Source organism: Eublepharis macularius, chromosome 2 (genome assembly GCF_028583425.1).
Source record: "Eublepharis macularius isolate TG4126 chromosome 2, MPM_Emac_v1.0, whole genome shotgun sequence".
NCBI lineage: Eukaryota > Metazoa > Chordata > Lepidosauria > Squamata > Eublepharidae > Eublepharis > Eublepharis macularius.
The window spans coordinates 43,653,833-43,673,282 of NC_072791.1; the positions used below are offsets into that span (position 1 = coordinate 43,653,833).

Consider the following 19,450-nt stretch of genomic DNA (forward strand, 5'->3'; position numbering starts at 1 on the left):
TTATTTCCCTTAGCCTCCGTCCATCCCAAGCTCCATTTGGCCTAGATGCCATCCTGTCATTTGCTCTGCAGACGATCTTTTTGCAGTAATGCAAGATGTATTGTGGGCTACTTAAAAGTAATGACATCTGAGAGAGTATGTTGTGGGGTGGTGGTTTAGAGGATATGAGTGTATGTGGTGGGAAGATTATTAATTTTAAATTATTTGTGTACTGCCTTTCTCTTAAAAGGCCCCATGTAGTCCATAGCTCAGGGATGGAGCAGCAATACAGCTTCAGATAAATAACAAATCATTGATTGACCCACCCAAGACTATAAAACCACAGTTCCTCTGTCAAAAACCAAATAGAATGATAACCATATAGAAGAACTCTACCAAAGAAAACTGCTTTGATGAGCTTTAGGAAGAGGTGCAAAAAGAATGGTCTTACCATACCTAGAAATCTGTTTCATGGTGTTGGTACCATGACAGAGAAGGCTAAGTTTTGAACCAAGGAAGATTGGGAGTGGCAGGAGGGGGGATGACAAGCAGATGCTGATTCAGTGAATATACTTAGCCCATGAGTTACTGAAAAAACTACCATTCAGAGGTATGGGTCCAGGACGTGAAGGCCTTTAAAGATAAGAACAAGCATCTTCAGCTGAGCCCAGAAACAAACAGGCTACAAATGAAGTTGCTTCAAAACAAGTGCAGTGTACTGTTAATGGCTAGCCCCAGATAATAAAGAGGCAGCCACATTTTGCCATAACTGAAATTTCTATGTAAGAGTATATCCGTGTAGAATTGACAATAGCATGAATTGGTGTAATTAGATTGACTAAGTCAGTGATACTCAGTGGTTTGGAAGCCACATTTGACTCTTTGATGTACCACTTGTAGCTTTTCTGAACATTATTCCCCAATGTGGCACCCATTCCGTGTTCCAGGAAAGTGGGCAAGGCCATTGTTTGGTAAGGCTTATGGGTGGCAGGTGGTTTGAACCTTGAAACAGCTGCTGCCAGAGGGACTGGAGGACAGGTAAGCTGTGAACCTCCTTAATATGTGAGCATCATCCCTGGGATGGAAATAACGGGCCCATCTTCTCTCACAAACCCCGCTCCCTTCTCTATAGTCTCTTCACTCTTATCCCAGCACCAGAGTGGCTTCCAGGAAGAAAGAAAGCTGCCCAAAAAGTAGACAGGTTAAAACCATCAGCACCAAGGGAGTCTCCCAAGAAAACAGCAAGCTGCCCTTACTTTCTCCATGGCTAACTTGCTCTTTTCTGGATTCCTTGGCAATCTCACTCTCTCACAAGGCCTGTGATGTCTTGTGCTGAGAGCAGGAAGGCAGAGGGAAGCCCTTCCCCCTCACTCACAGAGGTTGACTACAGTTCAACAGTGGTGGAGAGAGGCCGCACAACCTGCACTGAGGTACTTTGTTAATATAAAAGGTTAATATCATTATTACTATTTACCATTAATAGTTATATTTTATATTACTGTATGTTTGTGTTTGGTGGGTGGTGCACAGGCTAGTATTGTGGTTGCTAATAACTATGAATGTGGTTCTCCGTGAGTCGCAAAGTGAGTATCATTGGCTAAGTCAAGAAGGGGACAATAGCTGAAGAACAAGACATAACTGATAGAAGAGATTTTTAAACAAAAGTGCCAGCCTGTGTGTATTCTTTGTATTAAAGAGTTGTGCATCAAAGCTAGGCTTGTGTTTTGAATTAATGCTTAAATTTTCAAAGCGCATCCTTGCATTTATTTATTTATCTGAGTCCCTGTTCCTGCTAGTATATTCACTGCCTCAATCCATCTCATCCTGCTCACAAGGAGTCTATTCTGAACCTTCGCTTCTCAGAAGCAAATAAGCCAAACTTATGCAGATTGCATGACTGACTCTACATAAACTCCAGTTGTTAGGATTCTGGATTTAGGATTTGTGCAAGGGTTTGGTTGCACTGCCTAAATTCCTTGCACTGGGTTGAAGGCAAGGAGGCTTCTGGCTGTATAGGTTCAAGGTAGAAGCTGAGCAAGACCACTCAGTCTCCTTCCTGTTCTGCTTCTGAGAGTGGATGGGATTGATCTGCAAAAATCTTGTTGCCAAATTTCACTCTCCAGTTTCTGTGGCCTTTCCTGTGTGTCTGTACTGATTATGTATTGTAGTTGTCTGGATAAAAAGTAATGTATGAATTTTTACAGTATCCGCAGTCTGCAAAGTATGCAACGTCTCAGGCACTCTCTGAACATTTACTTTTCTTTCATATATGATGCCAATAGTTAAGCACATCTAGGTGAGTAGCCTGCTTGGAAGAAAAGTTGAAATCACATTCCAGTGTATTCAGGATTGTGGATCCAGATGATTAAGAACTGTATAGATAAGCATCCATTTTATAGTCACCAGAGGAATTTCTAGCTAGTCAGTCTCAGTTCTCTATGTATGGTGTCATATTTATGGATAAAGAAGAATTCTGTTTTGTGCACTTGGTTTGAACAGATCTGTATAGAATTCATCGTGCTAAGCCAACTAGTGGGGGCAAATATGTAGGCTGCTAGACATAGGTGGCATATAAGTGTTTTAAATGAATTAATTAAATAAAAATAGTTATAGTAACTAATAATAGTGACTTTTTTCTCTTTCAATAGTTGGGATGAAACGCATTTTGGAAAGATGGGAAGCTATTACATTAATCGGACCTTTTTCTTTGATGTCCATCCACCTCTGGGGAAAGTAAGCAATTGTCTCCAGTTCTTACATGTTTTGGAGTTGGATAAAATCCCTTAGTTGTGGAATGTTTTCATCATGATATAATTTCATTTCCAGTAAACATTCTAAATGCTTCCAAGGTCATTCTGGTGCCTGTATTTCTGGATGTGAAGTCAAGCTGATAACTGCAGACTGACCTTTGCTCCATCAAACTGTCTAATGTCTTTTCTATAAAGTTTTTGTCATAGTTGCCTATAGGCAACTTGCATGTAAATACCACATGCAAAAATGATTATTTGTTCCTAATTATGCAGAGAGAACTTCTTAATGCCCATAATAAATGGGTGATTTTCATATATGCCTGGATGACTGAGCTAGTGTGACTAGTTTTTCCCTTTTCCCTTGCTAGATGCTAATAGGACTGGCTGGCTACCTGAGTGGCTACAATGGGACATTTCCTTTTCAGAAGCCAGGGGACAAATATGAAGAACACAGCTACATAGGAATGAGAGGGGTGAGACTGTATAGGCCTTCTTAAGCAACTAGAGCCTTCTCTGAAGAGGCCACAGGCGATTCCTTTTTCTTATTGCTCCTGTTAAATAATGTCTCTCTGGGTTTCAAGAATGATTTTTAAAGCCTCATTGCATTTATACAGGTAGACACGTACTCTATGGGACAGTAAAGTGATGGGTGGTTGTTGCCTTAGCGGAAGGTCCTTTAGGTGAAGAATGTTTCTTCTATTTTTTATCCAGTTCTGTGCATTCCTTGGTTCATGCCTGATTCCCTTTTCTTACCTCACGGTGCTGGAATTGTCCAAATCACTGCCTGCAGCAATGCTCACAGCTGCCATCCTGATTTTTGGTAAGTGTCATCTTAATGTGTCAAAAAATATCTTACTAATTTCTCCTAGAAGGTAAAGGAATTGAGCTTCAAGAAAAACTTGTAATGAGCTTCCGAAATGTCAAGGCTCTTGTTCTAGTTTGTTTTTTTGTTTTTATCTTAAGACTATCAGTGCAATCCTGTGGAGAGTTACACCAGTCTAATCCCATTTACTTTAATGGGCTTAGACTGGAGTAACTCTCCATAGGATTGCACTGTCTGTCTAGTAATGAACTTGAGGAGGAGTTGGGGAGATCAGTCTCGTAAGGTTGTACAATATTTATTGCTTTTATTTTTACCGAACTCTTACAGTGCATTTGTTTGTAATATATTGACACTTTATCTTTGAACTGAAGGGTGTTGAGCTAGCATCAGGTTTTGTAATGTTCAGGAGGACTAGTTTCAGGGGTCAGTATCATTGGGTGGCTGCTGAAGACAAAGAAGGGCCCATAGCTGATCCACACTGCATTGCCTCCTACTATCCTTCTTTAGGTGGCGGCTACATTGCTTTCATTTGCCTCCCCTCAGTTTAGGCATGCACCCCTCCCCCACAATCTAGTGGGTGTGTGCTGCTGGCACATGTCTCTTTCTCTTCCTCTCCAGAAGACAAACCAGTGAGTAGTTATGCATATTTCAGCTGTTCTTCTCCCTTTGAGTGACAGGAGTGAACCCTTCTAAAAGGAGGGGGGCTGTTTCTGTCCCCCAAGGGAGATGATATGTTGGGTACAGTGCTGAACTAGGGAGGCCTGTGCTTGTGTTCCCCCTCTGCTTTCTTGGTGACCTTGGGCTGGTCATTCTCTCTCTTAGATCATTGTACCTCTGCAACAGGTTGGAGAGGTCTCCTGCCACTACTGATGCCCTAAGGGAGAGGGGCAAATGAACAAGTAGCAAGGCTGCTCCATGTGGCAGGACTCACTGCATGCCTGTGGAGGGGGTTTAGGAGGAGGGTCCACCTGACTTGCGTCTTGCCAAAACCTACAGCTAGCCTTGACCCTGACAGTCCATGTCTTGGCTAGGATCTGGGAGACCCACATTCAAATCCTGAGGGATGTTTGAAAGACAAGAGTGATCTCTGAAACAGTGCACAAGGGTGTGAATACATGGAAGTTCAGTTATTACTGAAATGCAGCTTTTGTGGTGTATTATAGTAACAGTTCTCCATAGAACACCAGCATATCTAGCACATCACTGGGGAGTGGTTTTGGGAGCATTTGACACTCCACAGATGTGAAATCTGAATGTGGCAAGTCAGCCTGGTCAAATGAAACTGATAAACTGGGCTTTGTACAGGTTATGTGAATACAGCCATTCAAATTTGACTACTTCTTTAGAGTCATAGTGGGTTTCCTAACGTTTGTTGGTGGCATTTCCCCATTTCATGTCTTCAGAAATTTTAGAAGTTAACCATAATAAAAAAGCACCTTCAAGTTTTCTGCTTCTGGAGTGAATACTTTTGATTAGCTCATATTTCTACAATTCAATATATTACTTGCCTAAGCATTTAACAAAACTTACCATTTTGTTAAATGCTTGTTAAATGACTTACTGTTTAGGGACAATACCTGATGCCATCTTCTTTTACTTTTTCAGACACAGGGTGCATTACTCTATCACAATACATTCTGCTTGATCCCATTCTGATGTTCTTCATCATGGGAGCTGTATTCAGTATGGTCAAGTATAATTCTTTTGCAAACAGGTAAGTTGATGATGATTGATTGTCGATGATTTGGACATGTGATCAAGGAAGGGCTGTGATTCAGTGCCAGAATTCCTGCTTTGAATGCAGAAGACTCCAGATTCAGTCCTCGGCATTTCCATCTAAACCCCCCCCCCCCCCAAGTACTAGATAGGTGGGAAACTACTAACTAAGGCAGCAGCTGAAAGGGAGCTAGATAATATCCTTAAAGATAAAGATGTCTCTCTGGGAGCCGAGATCAAGATAATTCAAACAATGGTATTCCCCATTATGATGTATGGATGTGAAAGTTGGACAGTGAAGAAAGCTTACAGGAAGAAAATTGATTCATTTGAAATGTGCTGGAGGAGAGTTCTGCGGATGCCATGGACAGCCAAAAAGACAAATAAGTGGATACTAGATCAAATCAAGCCTGAATTCTCCCTAGAAGCTAAAATGACAAAACTGAGGCTATCATACTTTGGTCACATTATGAGAAGACAAGATTCTCTGGAAAAGTCAATAATGCTAGGAAAAGTAGAAGGCAATAGTAAAAAAGGAAGACCTAAAACAAGATGGCTTGACTCAATAAAAGAAGCAACGTCCTTCAGTTTGCAAGATCTGAGCAAGTCTGTTAATAATAGGACATTTTGGAGGTCTTTCATTCATAGGGTTGCCATAGGTCGGAGGTGACTTGATGGCACATAACACACACAAGACCCTAGACAGCTGCTGCCAGCTAAAATAGACAGTACTGACCTTGGTAGACAAAAGGTCTGAGTCAGTATAAGGCAGCTTCATGTATCCACTGACAGAATATAATAATAGAGGGTAAAAGACAGATGGGGAGGGAATTCCATAATTTTGGTGCCATGATCAACAAGGCCTTTTCTCGGGTTCCCGCTCATCTAGCCTCAAAGGCGAGGACACCCAAAGAAGGCCCCCTGAAGAGGACCACAATATCCTAAAAAACCCTAAAACTGCAATAAAACCAATCATTAGAACTGTAGAGGTCTAAAAGCATAAAATATGTAACATAAAACAACAGTTAAATCTACAGGCAAACTATACCAGGAGTTAGCAGTGCAATCCTAAGTGAAGTTACTGCAGTCTAAGTAAGCTCATTGATTTCAGTAGGCTTAGACTGAAGTAATTCTACTTATGATTGCACTGTGCCATCTTACAAGAAACCGAGTTTAACAGTGTAATAGGATTGGCTAGTAGGCTCATGTTTCCAAGAGTTGAGCCATTTTGAGTGCAGCTGTAGTAACTGGTGAAAATATCCACTCTGCCATGAACATTTACTGGGTGACCTGAGGTCAGTTTACTGGCAGGATGGTTTGTGACAGGTTGATCTGCGGATTAACTGCTTTACGTTAACCATTGGATTAATAAATTACATATAAATCTGTAAGGTGAATTATGGTTTTATCTCAGGATATTCTAAATGATTATGTAGTTTAATTTCTTCTATGAAAATTGTGGAAACGTGTTTTATTTTGATGGAATTGTATTGTCGTTATGGTTTATTTACTGATGCAGTAAAAACTTTGCCGGGTGGGTGGGTGGGTGGCTGTGCGTCTTATATGAGGCCCAAGATGCTACAGAGTCATGTGGTGTTTCCTGCTGTTGCGCAATTGCAAATTAACATAATCGGTATGAAAGGCTGCAGTCCTGTGCACTTACGTGGATATAGCCCAGTGAAGGCCGGAAGAGGCCAAAAGGTGCATTAGAGAGAGTTCATTAGGAAGAATGTAGAGTGAAAGTTACTACATAGAGAAGTATAATTGAAAATGTGAGTCCAGCAACCGGAACAACTATGGTCTTCCTTGACAGGTCCTGTGCACTTCTGCATATGAGGGGACGGATCCTCAGGCATAACATGGGGCGTTGTGAAAGGATTTTTCTTATATAGAGAGGAAGTCTACTTCCTTGACAGTAATTTGCCTGGTTACTTTTCTCTCAGTAATGAGATGAGGTTCAGATATTCACTCCAAAGGAGATTCTAGAAAAACCTTCCCTTCCTTGGTTTACCTTCTAGAATCTAGGTCCCTTCCTTAACGAGGCATAGGCTCTCTAATGCAGCTGACCTTTTCTTCAGGCTGTTAAGAGGTCTATTCCTCAACATTTCCTGTACTGATCCCAAATCTCCTGTTCTTAAATGCATTATGTGGAGGTGTGGTACATTGCCAAAGGCATTTTTTCTTGTCTATCAGAGATACTTTAAGTGTAAAGCAGACCTTGCCTAAGACTATGAATTATAGAGCCCCTTCCAAAAGTTTGGTCTCAACAAAAAGTTTTTGAAATAATGTATCTTTCAGAGCCTTTTCTGCCCCCTGGTGGTTCTGGCTGTGCTTGACTGGGATAAACCTTGCAGGTGCAATGGGGGTGAAATTTGTTGGCCTTTTTGTAGTCCTCCTGGTTGGACTGAACACAGTATATGATCTTTGGGAGCTGCTTGGAGACCTCAGTCTCTCACTGGTAAGTGTCTGAAACTTAACATCCTATCTTATGCTGTTTTGCGGGATGGGACAGTAAGGAAGAACGCTGTGAGCATTGCTACTGCTGCAACTTATGGTGGTTGTACTGAATCCAAATGGTACCTATGGTGTAGATCAGTCTTAATGTGTTTTTGAAGCATGCAGGGCTTCCATCTGCCCTGCATATTAAAGGGGTGCATAAGTTAATTTTGGTTTTGAGTATGGCTATATCTAGCATTGCCACTGCTTAGGTTGAGCCTATGCTGTAGAGTCCTGTAGATAGTTTTTCTGTGAGAAAATGCTGTTTATTAGAGGCCTTTGGTGCATCTAATTTACTATAATGGGAGAAGGTTGAAAATGTTTTGACCTTCAGTATGCTGTATGATTCCTAGGTTTCAGATGGATTTTGGCACACAATGCATCTTTGCCGGTTACTGGCTTAGAGCTGTGTGTGATGGGTTTTGCAGCTTCTGCAGGCTGAGCTGCTTTTCTGAAGATAAAGAAAACTGCAGATCTGTTCAGTTTTGCACAAAGAAGATTTTTTTCTGCCCTCCAGACTTCAAATAATTTGCCTGAGTAGCTCTTGCCCTTAGAGAAGGGGCTTAAATTATTTCAAGCCACTTTTCTGGAGACATCAAATATGACACGTGCTGACCTCAGGGATAAATGTTATTAAATCTGCTCTCCGTTAATAGCAAAGAAATTGGCTTTGTAGCCTGTCACAATGCTGTTTATTCAAGCTGTCTTCACAGAAGTGTTGAAAATTCTTCTGTAGCTGTCTTCTCAGACTGCTTTGGAAGTTTCAAAATCCGATTTATTTGACATACTGTTCTTATATTTGGTAAGCATGGTTTTCTTTCTTCTGTATGATTTGTTTTGTTTTTCCTGATTAAAGTAAATCAGTACATGGTACAAAGATGCAGTGGTCCAGTTTCTGAAAAGGGTTTTTTAATATCAACTTAGTTAATTGCATTTGAAATGGGGCAAATCCATCATCCTTAACTCTCCCTACTGCAGATGGCTGTAATTTCAGTTTCCTTCATGCCAGTGAAACTCGATGAATATTAGGCTATGCAAAATGGTGTACTAACTCCACAAATAATGGGAAAACTTAAACCAGAAAATTACTGTTTTACGCAAGTTGGTCTTCATTCTAGGTTGTTGTTAATTCTTCATTCCAGTTGTTCAATATACTTTAACAGTATCCTGTAATCTTTTTTTCATTTGTATTTGGTTGGAGAATTACTGTAAAATGCTAACAGTGCAATATTGCAGAGTCAAAGGATGAGCAATGACCTCAGCAGACAGTTGGGAACTGGGCAGTCCCTTGCACACTTGATTTGGGAGTAAGCTTTGCTGAACACAGTCGGACTTGCTTCCAAATTCAATTATTTATGTACTTCATTTATACCGAGGGTTTCTCCCAACAGGGACCCAAAGTGGCTTACATAATTCTCTTCTCCTCCATTTTATCCTCATAAAAACTTTGGGGGTAGGCTAGGCTGAGTGTCTCTGCCTGGCCCAAGGTCTTCCAAGAAGCTTCCATTGCAGCGTGGGGATTTGAACCTGGCTCTCCCAGATCCTAGTCCAATGATCTAACCACTATACTATGCTCACTCTAAACTAGAATAGGATTAGGTTGCATATGTTTTAATCTTAGCTGAACTGACCGATTCCACAAGTTAGGTGATTAGAGGAGCTAGCAGCTGGTAATCTTGCAGAATCACTTTTTGTTGGAATTTTGTAGAACGGAGAACCGCTCTTTCTGCTTAATGTATGGGCCAAAGCTTGAGCCATAGTGTGATGAGACTATTTTGGTTCTCCTCCTCAGATTGTCTTGCATCTCTGTAGTTACTTAGTAACACAGTTACTGTAGACATAAATTCTACCAGTTTGGTGTAGTGGTTAAGAGAGGCGGGTCTCTAATCTGGAGAATCAGGTTTGATTCCCCACTGCTCCACTTGAAGCCAGCTGGGTGACCTTGGGTCAGTCACAGCTCTTCCAGAGCTCTCTCAGCCCCTCACAGTGTGGATTGTTGTTGTGGGGGTAATAATAATAACATACTTTGTAAACCGCTCTGAGTGTTAAGTTGTCCTGAAGGATGGTGTATAAATTGAATTAATATGTTGTTGTTATTATGTTGTTGTTGTGTTGTTATTATTTTTCAGTGGAATTTACTTCCAAGTAAATGTGTTCTAAACTTACAGCATTAATTAGATAAACACTCCAGCACCAGAGTGTACGGTGTTCTCTGAATGCAACCCCAAGGTTTCATTCAGAGAACACCATGAAGCGGTTTGTGAATGCTTGGGCATTGTTTCCAACTTCTTGATAAAGGAACAGTTTGCTTTGCTTTGTTCTTTCTTCTAATCTCACGTAAGTATGTAAACATCTAAAATTGTAGTGGGCTTGTTTGTGTGCATTCTGGCAATGTGTACAAGGGACTCAGTGAGGTGGGGATCCTATTTCAGAGTTCCTCCAACTGTTCAAAATTGTTTTCTGCAGGTCACTTTGGGGAAGCACTTCTTTGCTCGTGTGCTCTGCCTCATTATGCTGCCTCTTGCCCTCTATACAGCTCAGTTTGCAGTTCATTTTGCAGTACTGAACAGGAGGTACTTTCTCTTATTCCTCTCTCAGTTCAGAAAGCAAATGTGGTGTTCTAACGGATCCAGTATATGTATTTCTTTCTTTTTATTGTTTCATTACACGAACTTGGAAACCATTTTTCTCTAGATTCTTATAAAAATGACAACAGTGGCTCAATTGAAACATCACACCAATCATAGTTAAGGAAGCTTAACTACAGTTTAGTCTGAACTGACGAACTATGATTCTTTACATGCCGCTGGCAAACCAGAGACCCCAATCTAGTTTGACATGGGGTCACAGTATCCTGTTGTGTTTGTCCTAATGATGGTTTGTTGTAATGCCTGATTTAACAAATTGTAGTTACTACTATAGGAGGCTACTACATTTAGAGACTGGAGGAACTGACAGGCCGAACATGAAAGCATACCTGTCCCATGGCTGTCATGTACATTTGGAGGCCTGGATAATTTGGCATGATAACTGAAACAAGCCATAGTTCTAATAGTCTATTCAAAACACATAAATTCCTCTAGTAGCTGATTTAGGGAAATCTGTTCCCCTATACTGTTTCTAGATGCTGTTCCCAGCTCCACGTACATTCAGAATAAATGTGCTGATAAATGTGCCTGTTAAGTTCTCCATCCATACATGATAGTCTTTCTTATTGGGCCTTGGGGACCCAATTTGGGTGCAAGGGTGACATAGAAATGTTTTAAATAAATAAATAATCAAAGGCATCCAATCAGCCTCGCTATTGAGCAGTAAATGGTAGTAAATGTTTGTTTTTAACATTAGTCAGTCTGCTATAGTTCATTGTCCTTTATTCATAAATAATGGGAACGAGGATAACATTTGATTATTATCAAGGTACTTGATTAGTTTTGAGATTTACTAGTCATTTTTCAGGAATTACCAGTAAATATTTGCTGAATTTTGACATGTATTACAATACATACAATATTCATATTTGCTGCTCAGACCAATTATGCCAGGATTAAGCTGTCTAGACCATTAATGAAGAAAAGTGACTCTCCTCCAGTTGAGTAGTAATGATGAAAAGTGACTTTCCTCTAGTTGCATAGCCTGTGAAAGTCACTGGTGCATGCTCATGGGTAATAAATGTTGTGGGGAGAACCCAAAGCAAGGACTAGAATCAGTATCTTCCTCAGAACTGTCCTTTGAGCCCAATTTCCCATTTAGTTAATATAAGCCCATCAAGTACAAGCCCAGAGGCTGCTGTAGATTTTGTTCGTCTGCCAGCTGACGTAGATCTTTATATGCATCTAAGGAAATTGAGATCTTCCTTCCTGTGCGCTTTCCGATAGACCAGCACTGTTATGTTTCTTTCTTATTAAATTACATGCCAAAGTTCTGCCCATTTGTCTCCATATAGATATGATTTGTGTATACTTTATTCTTTCCCAGTGGGCCTGGTGATGGCTTTTTCAGCTCTGGATTTCAGTCCCGGCTGATTGGGAACAACCTTCATAATGTCTCTGTTCCGGAGTGTGAGTATCTAAATCTTTCAGGGAACAAAGGCTCTGGCGAGCACTGTCAACAGAACCTTGTACTTTAAACGAACAAAACTCTTCTCTGTGTTTAAGAACTTCTGAGATAATGGAAACTAAAACAAATGAAAGCTTTTGTGATTTGCCTTTTTGCCTTTCATTTTGATTTGGAAGGTTAATATGAAGCTCAGAAATAAAGGTAGAACTTTTAACCTTTTCACTTTGGGAGCAGGCAATGCAGAAGAGTGCACAGTCATAACTAAATGCTTCTGATGGAACTGTAGAAAACTTTACGAAATATCCAGGAGCAAAAAAAAATCAATGTCTTAATTACATCATTATGTACTGGCTTTAAACTAGTTCCAGTGCTGGTTACAGTCCCTGAACAAATCGGACTTCTATACTAGTGGACTGAATCCAAAGCTGTGTAGTGTTTAGATGTGTTTGTGTGACCCAGATTCAGCAGCCACATGCTGGAGGTGCAGTTTGAGAGGCCCTCAATTTGCCAGAGAGAGACTTTGTGGTTTTGTTCGCATGAGCTCTCTCTTGCAAGCTATTTCTTCCCTGGTGTTGTATCAGCTTACCTAATCCCCTTCAGTATCTGGATGCTGCAGTGGTGTTGTGTTATTTAACTGGTGGCATCACAGAGTTCCCATCACACAGTACAGTTAACAGTGCTGGGGAAATGAGGATCCTTCTTGTACTCTGACAGCTGGGATAAGGGTGCAGGGAGGGAACAATGATTGAAGGGAAGAGCATGCTATCATTGCACCTCCTGTGCTTCAGCTGATAACCTGAAGATGTCCGTCAGCATGTTCCTTCTATGGTTTTTGGACTCTCTAACTACAGAAGGAAATGGGAAACATCTTAGAAGAATAAGTAACATGCGCCTTGAAATCTGCAGCAATCAACAGGAATATTTGGGGGCAAGTGCAGTGTGTGGGTTTCTGCTGTTTTTCCCAGCAAAACTGCCCGGTCTCTTTAAAACACATGCCTGGATAATTACATTTAATAAAGAGACATATATTTTTAAAATGCTGTTAAATGCAAAAAGAGTGGGCAGTTATAAAATAACCGAATGAGTGGTCACGTGAAACTGCCTTATACTGATTCAAACCATTAATCTATCAAGATCAGTATCATTTATTCAGACTTGCAGCAGCTCTCCAGGGCCTCGGGTAGAGGTCTTTCCCATCACCTTCCGCTGGGTCTTTTTAACTGAACTGCCAGGAAATGAAAGTGGGACCCTTCTGCATACAAAGCAGATGCTGTACCGCTGAGCCACAGCCGCTCCCCAGTCTTTGCTAGATTCTTCACCTCGCCTCTTTTTTCATCCTCACCTCACTTTTCGAATTCAATTGTGCTGGCTGTTGTAGCTGTTGCATCCACTGGAATTTATTTCCCTGATGGACTGAGCAAACCACTTGTTGGTAGCACTGCAGTGCATTGTGTACATTTTGGTTATTGAATGCAAATTCAGGAAGTTGGAAAGGTTAGAGCTGGCTTGAAATAATTCACAGCATACCACCCTAAACAGTCACAGGAGATAGCACTTTTGAAGAACACTGGAATTGAAGTTCATGATTGTAGCTGACCATCCCATGGCTATGAGGCTGGTTTTGTATGAGTGCCTTCAAAATAGTATTCGGGTGTATGTTTAGGTAGTGGAACTGCAAAACAGTGGCATAATATTTTCAAGTAAGGTGTCCCAAGCCTTTGATCTCTTTCTTTAGACCTAGCATATGGCTCCGTGGTAACAATGAAGAACCTTCGTATGGCAGGTGGATACCTTCATTCACATTGGCATCTGTATCCTGAGGGAGTGGGAGCACGGCAACAGCAGGTCCGTGAACTCTTGTAATATATTCATGGTGGTTTCCAGAAATCACCTTTATGAAAAAATATGGGAAGGGCTATGTAGTTATTCTCTCCTCCATTTTATTCTCACAACAACTCTTTGAGGTGGGTTAGGAAGGCAGAAAACCAGGGTTCAGAAGGGGCAGGAATGGGTGAGCCAAAGGAGACTAATGTGAGTCAGTCCCAAGCAGCACAGGCACCAAACTTGCAGCTATGTGCAAGTGTGCAACAAAACTTAATGTTGAAACTGCAATACTCATCACTACACCCATCTTGCTGTAGGAAAGGGGTCCCAAATGTTTCGTTAATGAGTTAGAAACCATAGATTTCACCTATGTTACCTTACATATTATCTGTTGCTTTAAATATGTACTCCTATATACTGCCTGTGCTTCATGTTGTTCAATGTAAGTCCCAGAATTGATTATGTTCTGTTTCAGCAATTCCTCAACCCCATACTGGATCCTTCTAATACTATGTCTTTGGAAACTTATATTCATTTACCCCATGACATTGTCTATGGAAATTTCTTAACACTGCATGGAAATGCCTGCCCTTATCCTTGCCACTGATTGTACTAATCTCAAACTATGTAATCCGCCTTGAGTCTCAGTGAGAAAGGCGGAATATGAATAACATAAATAAATAAATAGGCTGCGTGTGTGACTGACTCAAATGTCCATGGCAGAGTGGGGATTCAAACAGGGGTCTTCCAGATCCTAGTCCAACACTCTAACCACCACTATTAATGTTTGTGATTCTTTCTTAGTAACAGGAAAATAAAAATGATGGAGTGTGTGTGTGTTTTAAAAAAGCTATAATCTTATGGTAAATGGGAATTATTTATGTTGCATTCTGTTGCTTGCCTTTGTAAGGCTTATTGACTTGTTATAAATGTGGGTGAAATAACTTTCACAAGGTTAATGACGCATCTCAGTTCATACCTATACTAGAAAATGAATTTGTTCTATTACATTTGACTTTGGAAAACAAAGAGAAAAGAATTCTTGCTGCTAATGAATAGCTATCACAGTAAATCATAAAAGCTACTTTTATAAAATGGTTTAAATGTTTTTGTAAGCACTTTTTGCAAAGCTTGTTCCTTCAGAAGCTGACAGCATTTTATTTATCAGTAGTGGGTTTATAAAATGTGGCTGCTTTTTGATGGCCAGACGTTAACATACTTGACGGGATGAAATACAGTAACTTCTGTATGTTTCTAGGTCACTGCATATTTACACAAAGACTTGAATAATTTATGGATTATAAAGAAATACAACTTGAATACAGGTAAACTGATGACACACAGTCCTTTGTTTATTCTTAATTCCTCCTTCAAGCAAAAGGACCTGGAGACATGCCCCAAGAGCTTATTTCTATAGGATTTATAGACTTGCTTCTCAGTTTTTACCCAAAGTAAATTGGATGGAATTTATATCATTGGTAGGGTAGTTTATATTGGTAGGTTCATAGCCATGCCTCTGTGTACTCATTAGGATTATGCCATTCACTTGGGTTTGAGGATGGTAGAGCTGATAAACTTCTCTGTCCTTATTACAATCTTGGGTTTGGAAGTAGATCGGAGTAATGCTGAGTAAGCATTAGAAGTGGTGGTTTCAGACAAATCATGGCTGCTTTATGTCTAATATGATCCTTCCTAATCCAATTTCATCATATCTTTATATTTCTTTGGGGAATGCCCACCTGTGTCGAAATTTAGTTCTGTTGAGAGTTGTCTTACCAGTGTCTTGATCAATTTAAAACTGCAATCCAATTAATTATTGCAATTTTGTATTATATTTATCCATTCTGTATACATGTATGAATTGCAGAGACTCCAGATCTCAGTGCACAGTTTTTAATTAGACTGAAAGGAAGATAGGATCAAAATCAAAGGTCAAAAAGTGAAATCTGTCATTAGTACTGAACATGGCTTCACATTCATTCTGCTGGTATATGGTCAACCATATAGAATGTTGAATGTTTAATCATGTCTAGCTTCACTTCCACTGTCACACAGCTTTTAAAGCTAACATCGGTTTAATGTTCCCTCAGTGTTTCAGTGCTATAGCAACTTTCCTGCTAGGTGGCAGTACATCTGGTTAATATTAGTGCAGTGTTCTCTGGTGGGTTATAATATTTTGTTATAATGACCATGTCGGGAAGTCATCAGAACCATTTAATTGTTTAGCAATTAAACTAATTCAAAGATTCAGAAGATGATTTTTTTGAAAATAATGTTTCGCTAGTTAATAATATTTCCTTAGTATCAGCAAGCTTAAATCTTCTCCATCTGCTTCAGATCTCATGCGGTGACCTCTTCTGTTTCCCCAGATTATGCAGACTCTTCCTTTCCTGTGGAGTTTGTGAAGCATGGAGATGTTATCCGTCTAGAACACAAAGAGTAAGCGGTTTAGGAAATCAGGGTGACGCTGAAGACGTTTTAAGGCTTGATTTGAGCAGGCAGTTACAGTTGTGAGTGAGTGGTCGTAGGAGTTCTGATCCACCAGTAATTTACCTCAGCTGGAGCAAGCCTTGAGCCAGATATTGGTGGCGTGATGCTCCTGTGTACATTCCATGTATATTTTAGAATGTTTTCTCTGAGTATATCCTCAGGATTCTGAACTTGAGTTTCTACTGTTCCTTCAAAACAGAGTCTTTAAGCTTCACCATAGCAAAGCAACATTATCTATATATCATTAGTTTCTGTGGTATGCAAGTGTTCTGTTTTGTTACTTTTTGCATTCCAGCAATGTCAGAAAAGCGATGTGACACACAATTCCATGCTTATGAAATACAGTGTTGTATGGCTCATTCTATGCCTGTGACCTGCCTCGAGTCAGAGGCAGAAACTGTACAGGAGAATGGTTTTCACTTTCTTTTTTTATGGGCTCATTAGAAAGTATAGAAGGAAACAGTGACGGATCGTGTTTTATTTTGCAGTGCATTGTTAATTTGTTTTGCTTCTGAACTGCAAAAGTGCCCCCTTTTGTAAATCAGCTACTTAACTGTAACTGGAATAGAAAAGGCTCTAGAAAAACTCAATGGGACGCAAAGACAGCATTAGGTGACCTTGCTTTCCCATATAGAAGTTCACATGGTTCATGAAAATGCTACGGACACATCCATGTAGAAATTATTTTTGATGTAATGTATGCTTATGTCATACATGTCCCAGTATTGTACACATGCCAACAACTTTACCCCATGCTGGTACCTTGCCTAATCGCTGCACTTAACTTTAAGCTACTAGCTTCTAGCTATCAAGATGAGGCATTCTATTGGAATGAGCCTTTCCTAGAAAAACTTTCCATTTTCTAGTTACATGCTATGGTGCCACATTGAGGAGTGCAGGAAGGTGCTGTATACATATGCCAGTAGATTTGAAATCTTGATAGAGTAGATATGTCCTCCATGCACTCTGCTTTCATAGTTTGTTGCCCTTCTTCTCTGTAGTCCCTGCTAGATGATGTCTGACATAGTATTTAGGAACATGGAATATAATGGCTTGTGGCCTTAATGTGATTTCCGTTTATTGAAGTATTCTTTCTGTGTTTGGGGCTCCTTTTCAAAATAGTAATGGCACTTTAGGGCATTGCATTTTTCCTGTGACATCTTACTGCCCATTTTTATCATGTTGTACCCTGATAAGTCATCTTAAAAATAACTATAGTTTGTTGTTGTTTCCATCTGCTTCAATGGTGTTTCCGTACTATTTTGTTTAGACCTTGTGAACCTTTGCTGTTTACATAAAGAAGTGAATGGGCCTGTCCTAGATAGCTGGCCTTGGTCTTTCAGCTTCATGGGAGAAAAAGTTCACTCTGAATCTGTACATTTGTGGAAATGCCATGTATTGGCAAAGTGATAACAATACTGCCCCACACACTTCCACATGAAAAGCAATTTACAAGAGTTTACAGAGAATTGTGTTGATTGACATAAATGTTCACTGCTGATATTGTTCCCAGTACAAAATCAAATGCCATGATTTTGTTTTAATTTTAGGACTTCTAGAAACCTGCACAGTCACCAGCATGAGGCCCCATTGACAAGAAAGCACCTTCAGGTCACTGGGTATGGCATAGTAAGTTAGCAAAGACAATTCTTGATCCTGCCAAATGGAATGTATTGCCAAAACAAAGGGCTGTATTTTTTCCTGTAACCCACTCAATGCATTATTCAAAAACGGAAAATGGAGGTTTTAATGGAGTTTATGGTTCAGAACAAAAAGATAATACTGTATAAAATTCTTTAATATTAAAGGAAAATACTGAGGTTAGCACATCCCCCTCATATGAAGCTTTGGAAGCTCACATCTCTCCCACTGATAATGTAATTCTTGCTTTTTTCTGGTATATTTGTTTGATAGAATGGGTCTGGGGATTCCAATGATTTCTGGCGAATTGAGGTTGTGGGAAGAAAGTCTGGGAAACTTATCAAAGTCCTACGTAGTCAAATCCGACTGATTCATCTGGCTACAGGCTGTATCTTGGGTTCAACTGGCAAAACCCTGCCAAAATGGTAAGTATTCAGAGGTGAACTTGGAATTTTAGGGTTGCATCCTACCTTTCTGTTTGGGTAAGGGCACCATGCTTTGGGTGGTGCAACGTACATCCTGCTGATGCAAGAAGCTACGCTGCTTGCCAAAGAACCTCTCCTGTCAGTGGACCATGACCCCTTTAGCTGAGTGGAGAGGTATGATACCAATTCCTTGTTGTAGTTGTTGCTGAATATGATATTAACCATTTCCCCATTTCAGTCGCTTCCTTTGTTCCAGTTAGTGAGATTGCGATAGATGTGGGCTGGTTTAGGGTTACCTGTCACAGTTTATAGATGGGAAGTTATTCCTTATGTCTTTGGAAAAGTGAATGACCCTTTTGTTTGAAAGGGGAATCCGCTTTTATGATTTATTGCTAGGCTTCCTCAGTGGCTAAGCTTTAGTTTTTGAGCCAGATATGAATTGTCCATTCCAAATAGATGCTTGCATTAAGAACAATGTCAGGCACCTTCGAGAATGAGGCTTTATGAGTTGATGTATTGTCGAAGGCTTTCATGGCCGGAGGCTTTATGAGGCTTGTGTGCTTTATGTACCTTGAATCTTCCAATACCATTCAATTATATCTTCTGTCTGAGTTCTGATAAGTCAAGTACTTCTTGAAAAAGAAGAGTGATTCTAATAGGAAGGTATGCAGCAGAAATTCAAGGCATACGAGTGCAAGTTGGAATGAACAAGAAGTGAACTTGTGTTGATGACTGATTAATAGTATTCCTGTTTCATAGGGGCTGGGAGCAGGTGGAAGTCACTTGTACTCCATACCAGAAGGAGTCTCCTAATTCCCTCTGGAATGTTGAAGACCACATCAATCCCAGGTGTATGTGATTGAATCTCCTTTGTTGTTGTCAACAAAATTTTATCCCGCCTTTCTACCCTTACAAGGATCACCAAGGCAGCTGAAAAATCTAAAACATACAAATTAAAAAATCATCTTAAAAGCTATTAAAACCAGCACAAATGCATCATTAAAACAATTTAAAACCAGAATTTAAAATAAATACCAAAGATAAAAACAATAGTTAAAAACATTGGGAAGAGAGGAGGGACCACTGAGGGAACGCCAAATGAAACAGACAAAGAAAACCTTCACCCACTAACAGAAGATGGCAACAGAAAGGGACAGGCAAATCTCCCTGGGGAGAGAGTTCAGAGTTTTGGTGGTACCACTGAGATGGGTCTCTCCTGGCTTGCTACCTAATCTCGGAAGATGGGAGCA

General features: G+C 40.2%; 1 protein-coding gene across 2 annotated transcripts in view; it reads left to right on the top strand.

The window, feature by feature from the left end:
* POMT2 (protein O-mannosyltransferase 2) overlaps nucleotides 1-19,450 on the top strand; it is a 37,656-nt gene that overhangs the window by 858 nt on the left and 17,348 nt on the right. For both annotated transcript variants that reach the window (XM_054972806.1, XM_054972807.1), the window contains exons 2-14: nucleotides 2,628-2,712; nucleotides 3,098-3,202; nucleotides 3,441-3,549; nucleotides 5,158-5,266; nucleotides 7,567-7,726; nucleotides 10,231-10,337; nucleotides 11,740-11,822; nucleotides 13,556-13,665; nucleotides 14,903-14,969; nucleotides 16,014-16,083; nucleotides 17,685-17,763; nucleotides 18,049-18,200; nucleotides 18,960-19,051. In XM_054972806.1, the coding sequence (XP_054828781.1) occupies nucleotides 2,628-2,712; nucleotides 3,098-3,202; nucleotides 3,441-3,549; nucleotides 5,158-5,266; nucleotides 7,567-7,726; nucleotides 10,231-10,337; nucleotides 11,740-11,822; nucleotides 13,556-13,665; nucleotides 14,903-14,969; nucleotides 16,014-16,083; nucleotides 17,685-17,763; nucleotides 18,049-18,200; nucleotides 18,960-19,051 (1,328 nt within the window). The remainder of the gene's footprint in view (nucleotides 1-2,627; nucleotides 2,713-3,097; nucleotides 3,203-3,440; nucleotides 3,550-5,157; nucleotides 5,267-7,566; nucleotides 7,727-10,230; nucleotides 10,338-11,739; nucleotides 11,823-13,555; nucleotides 13,666-14,902; nucleotides 14,970-16,013; nucleotides 16,084-17,684; nucleotides 17,764-18,048; nucleotides 18,201-18,959; nucleotides 19,052-19,450) is intronic.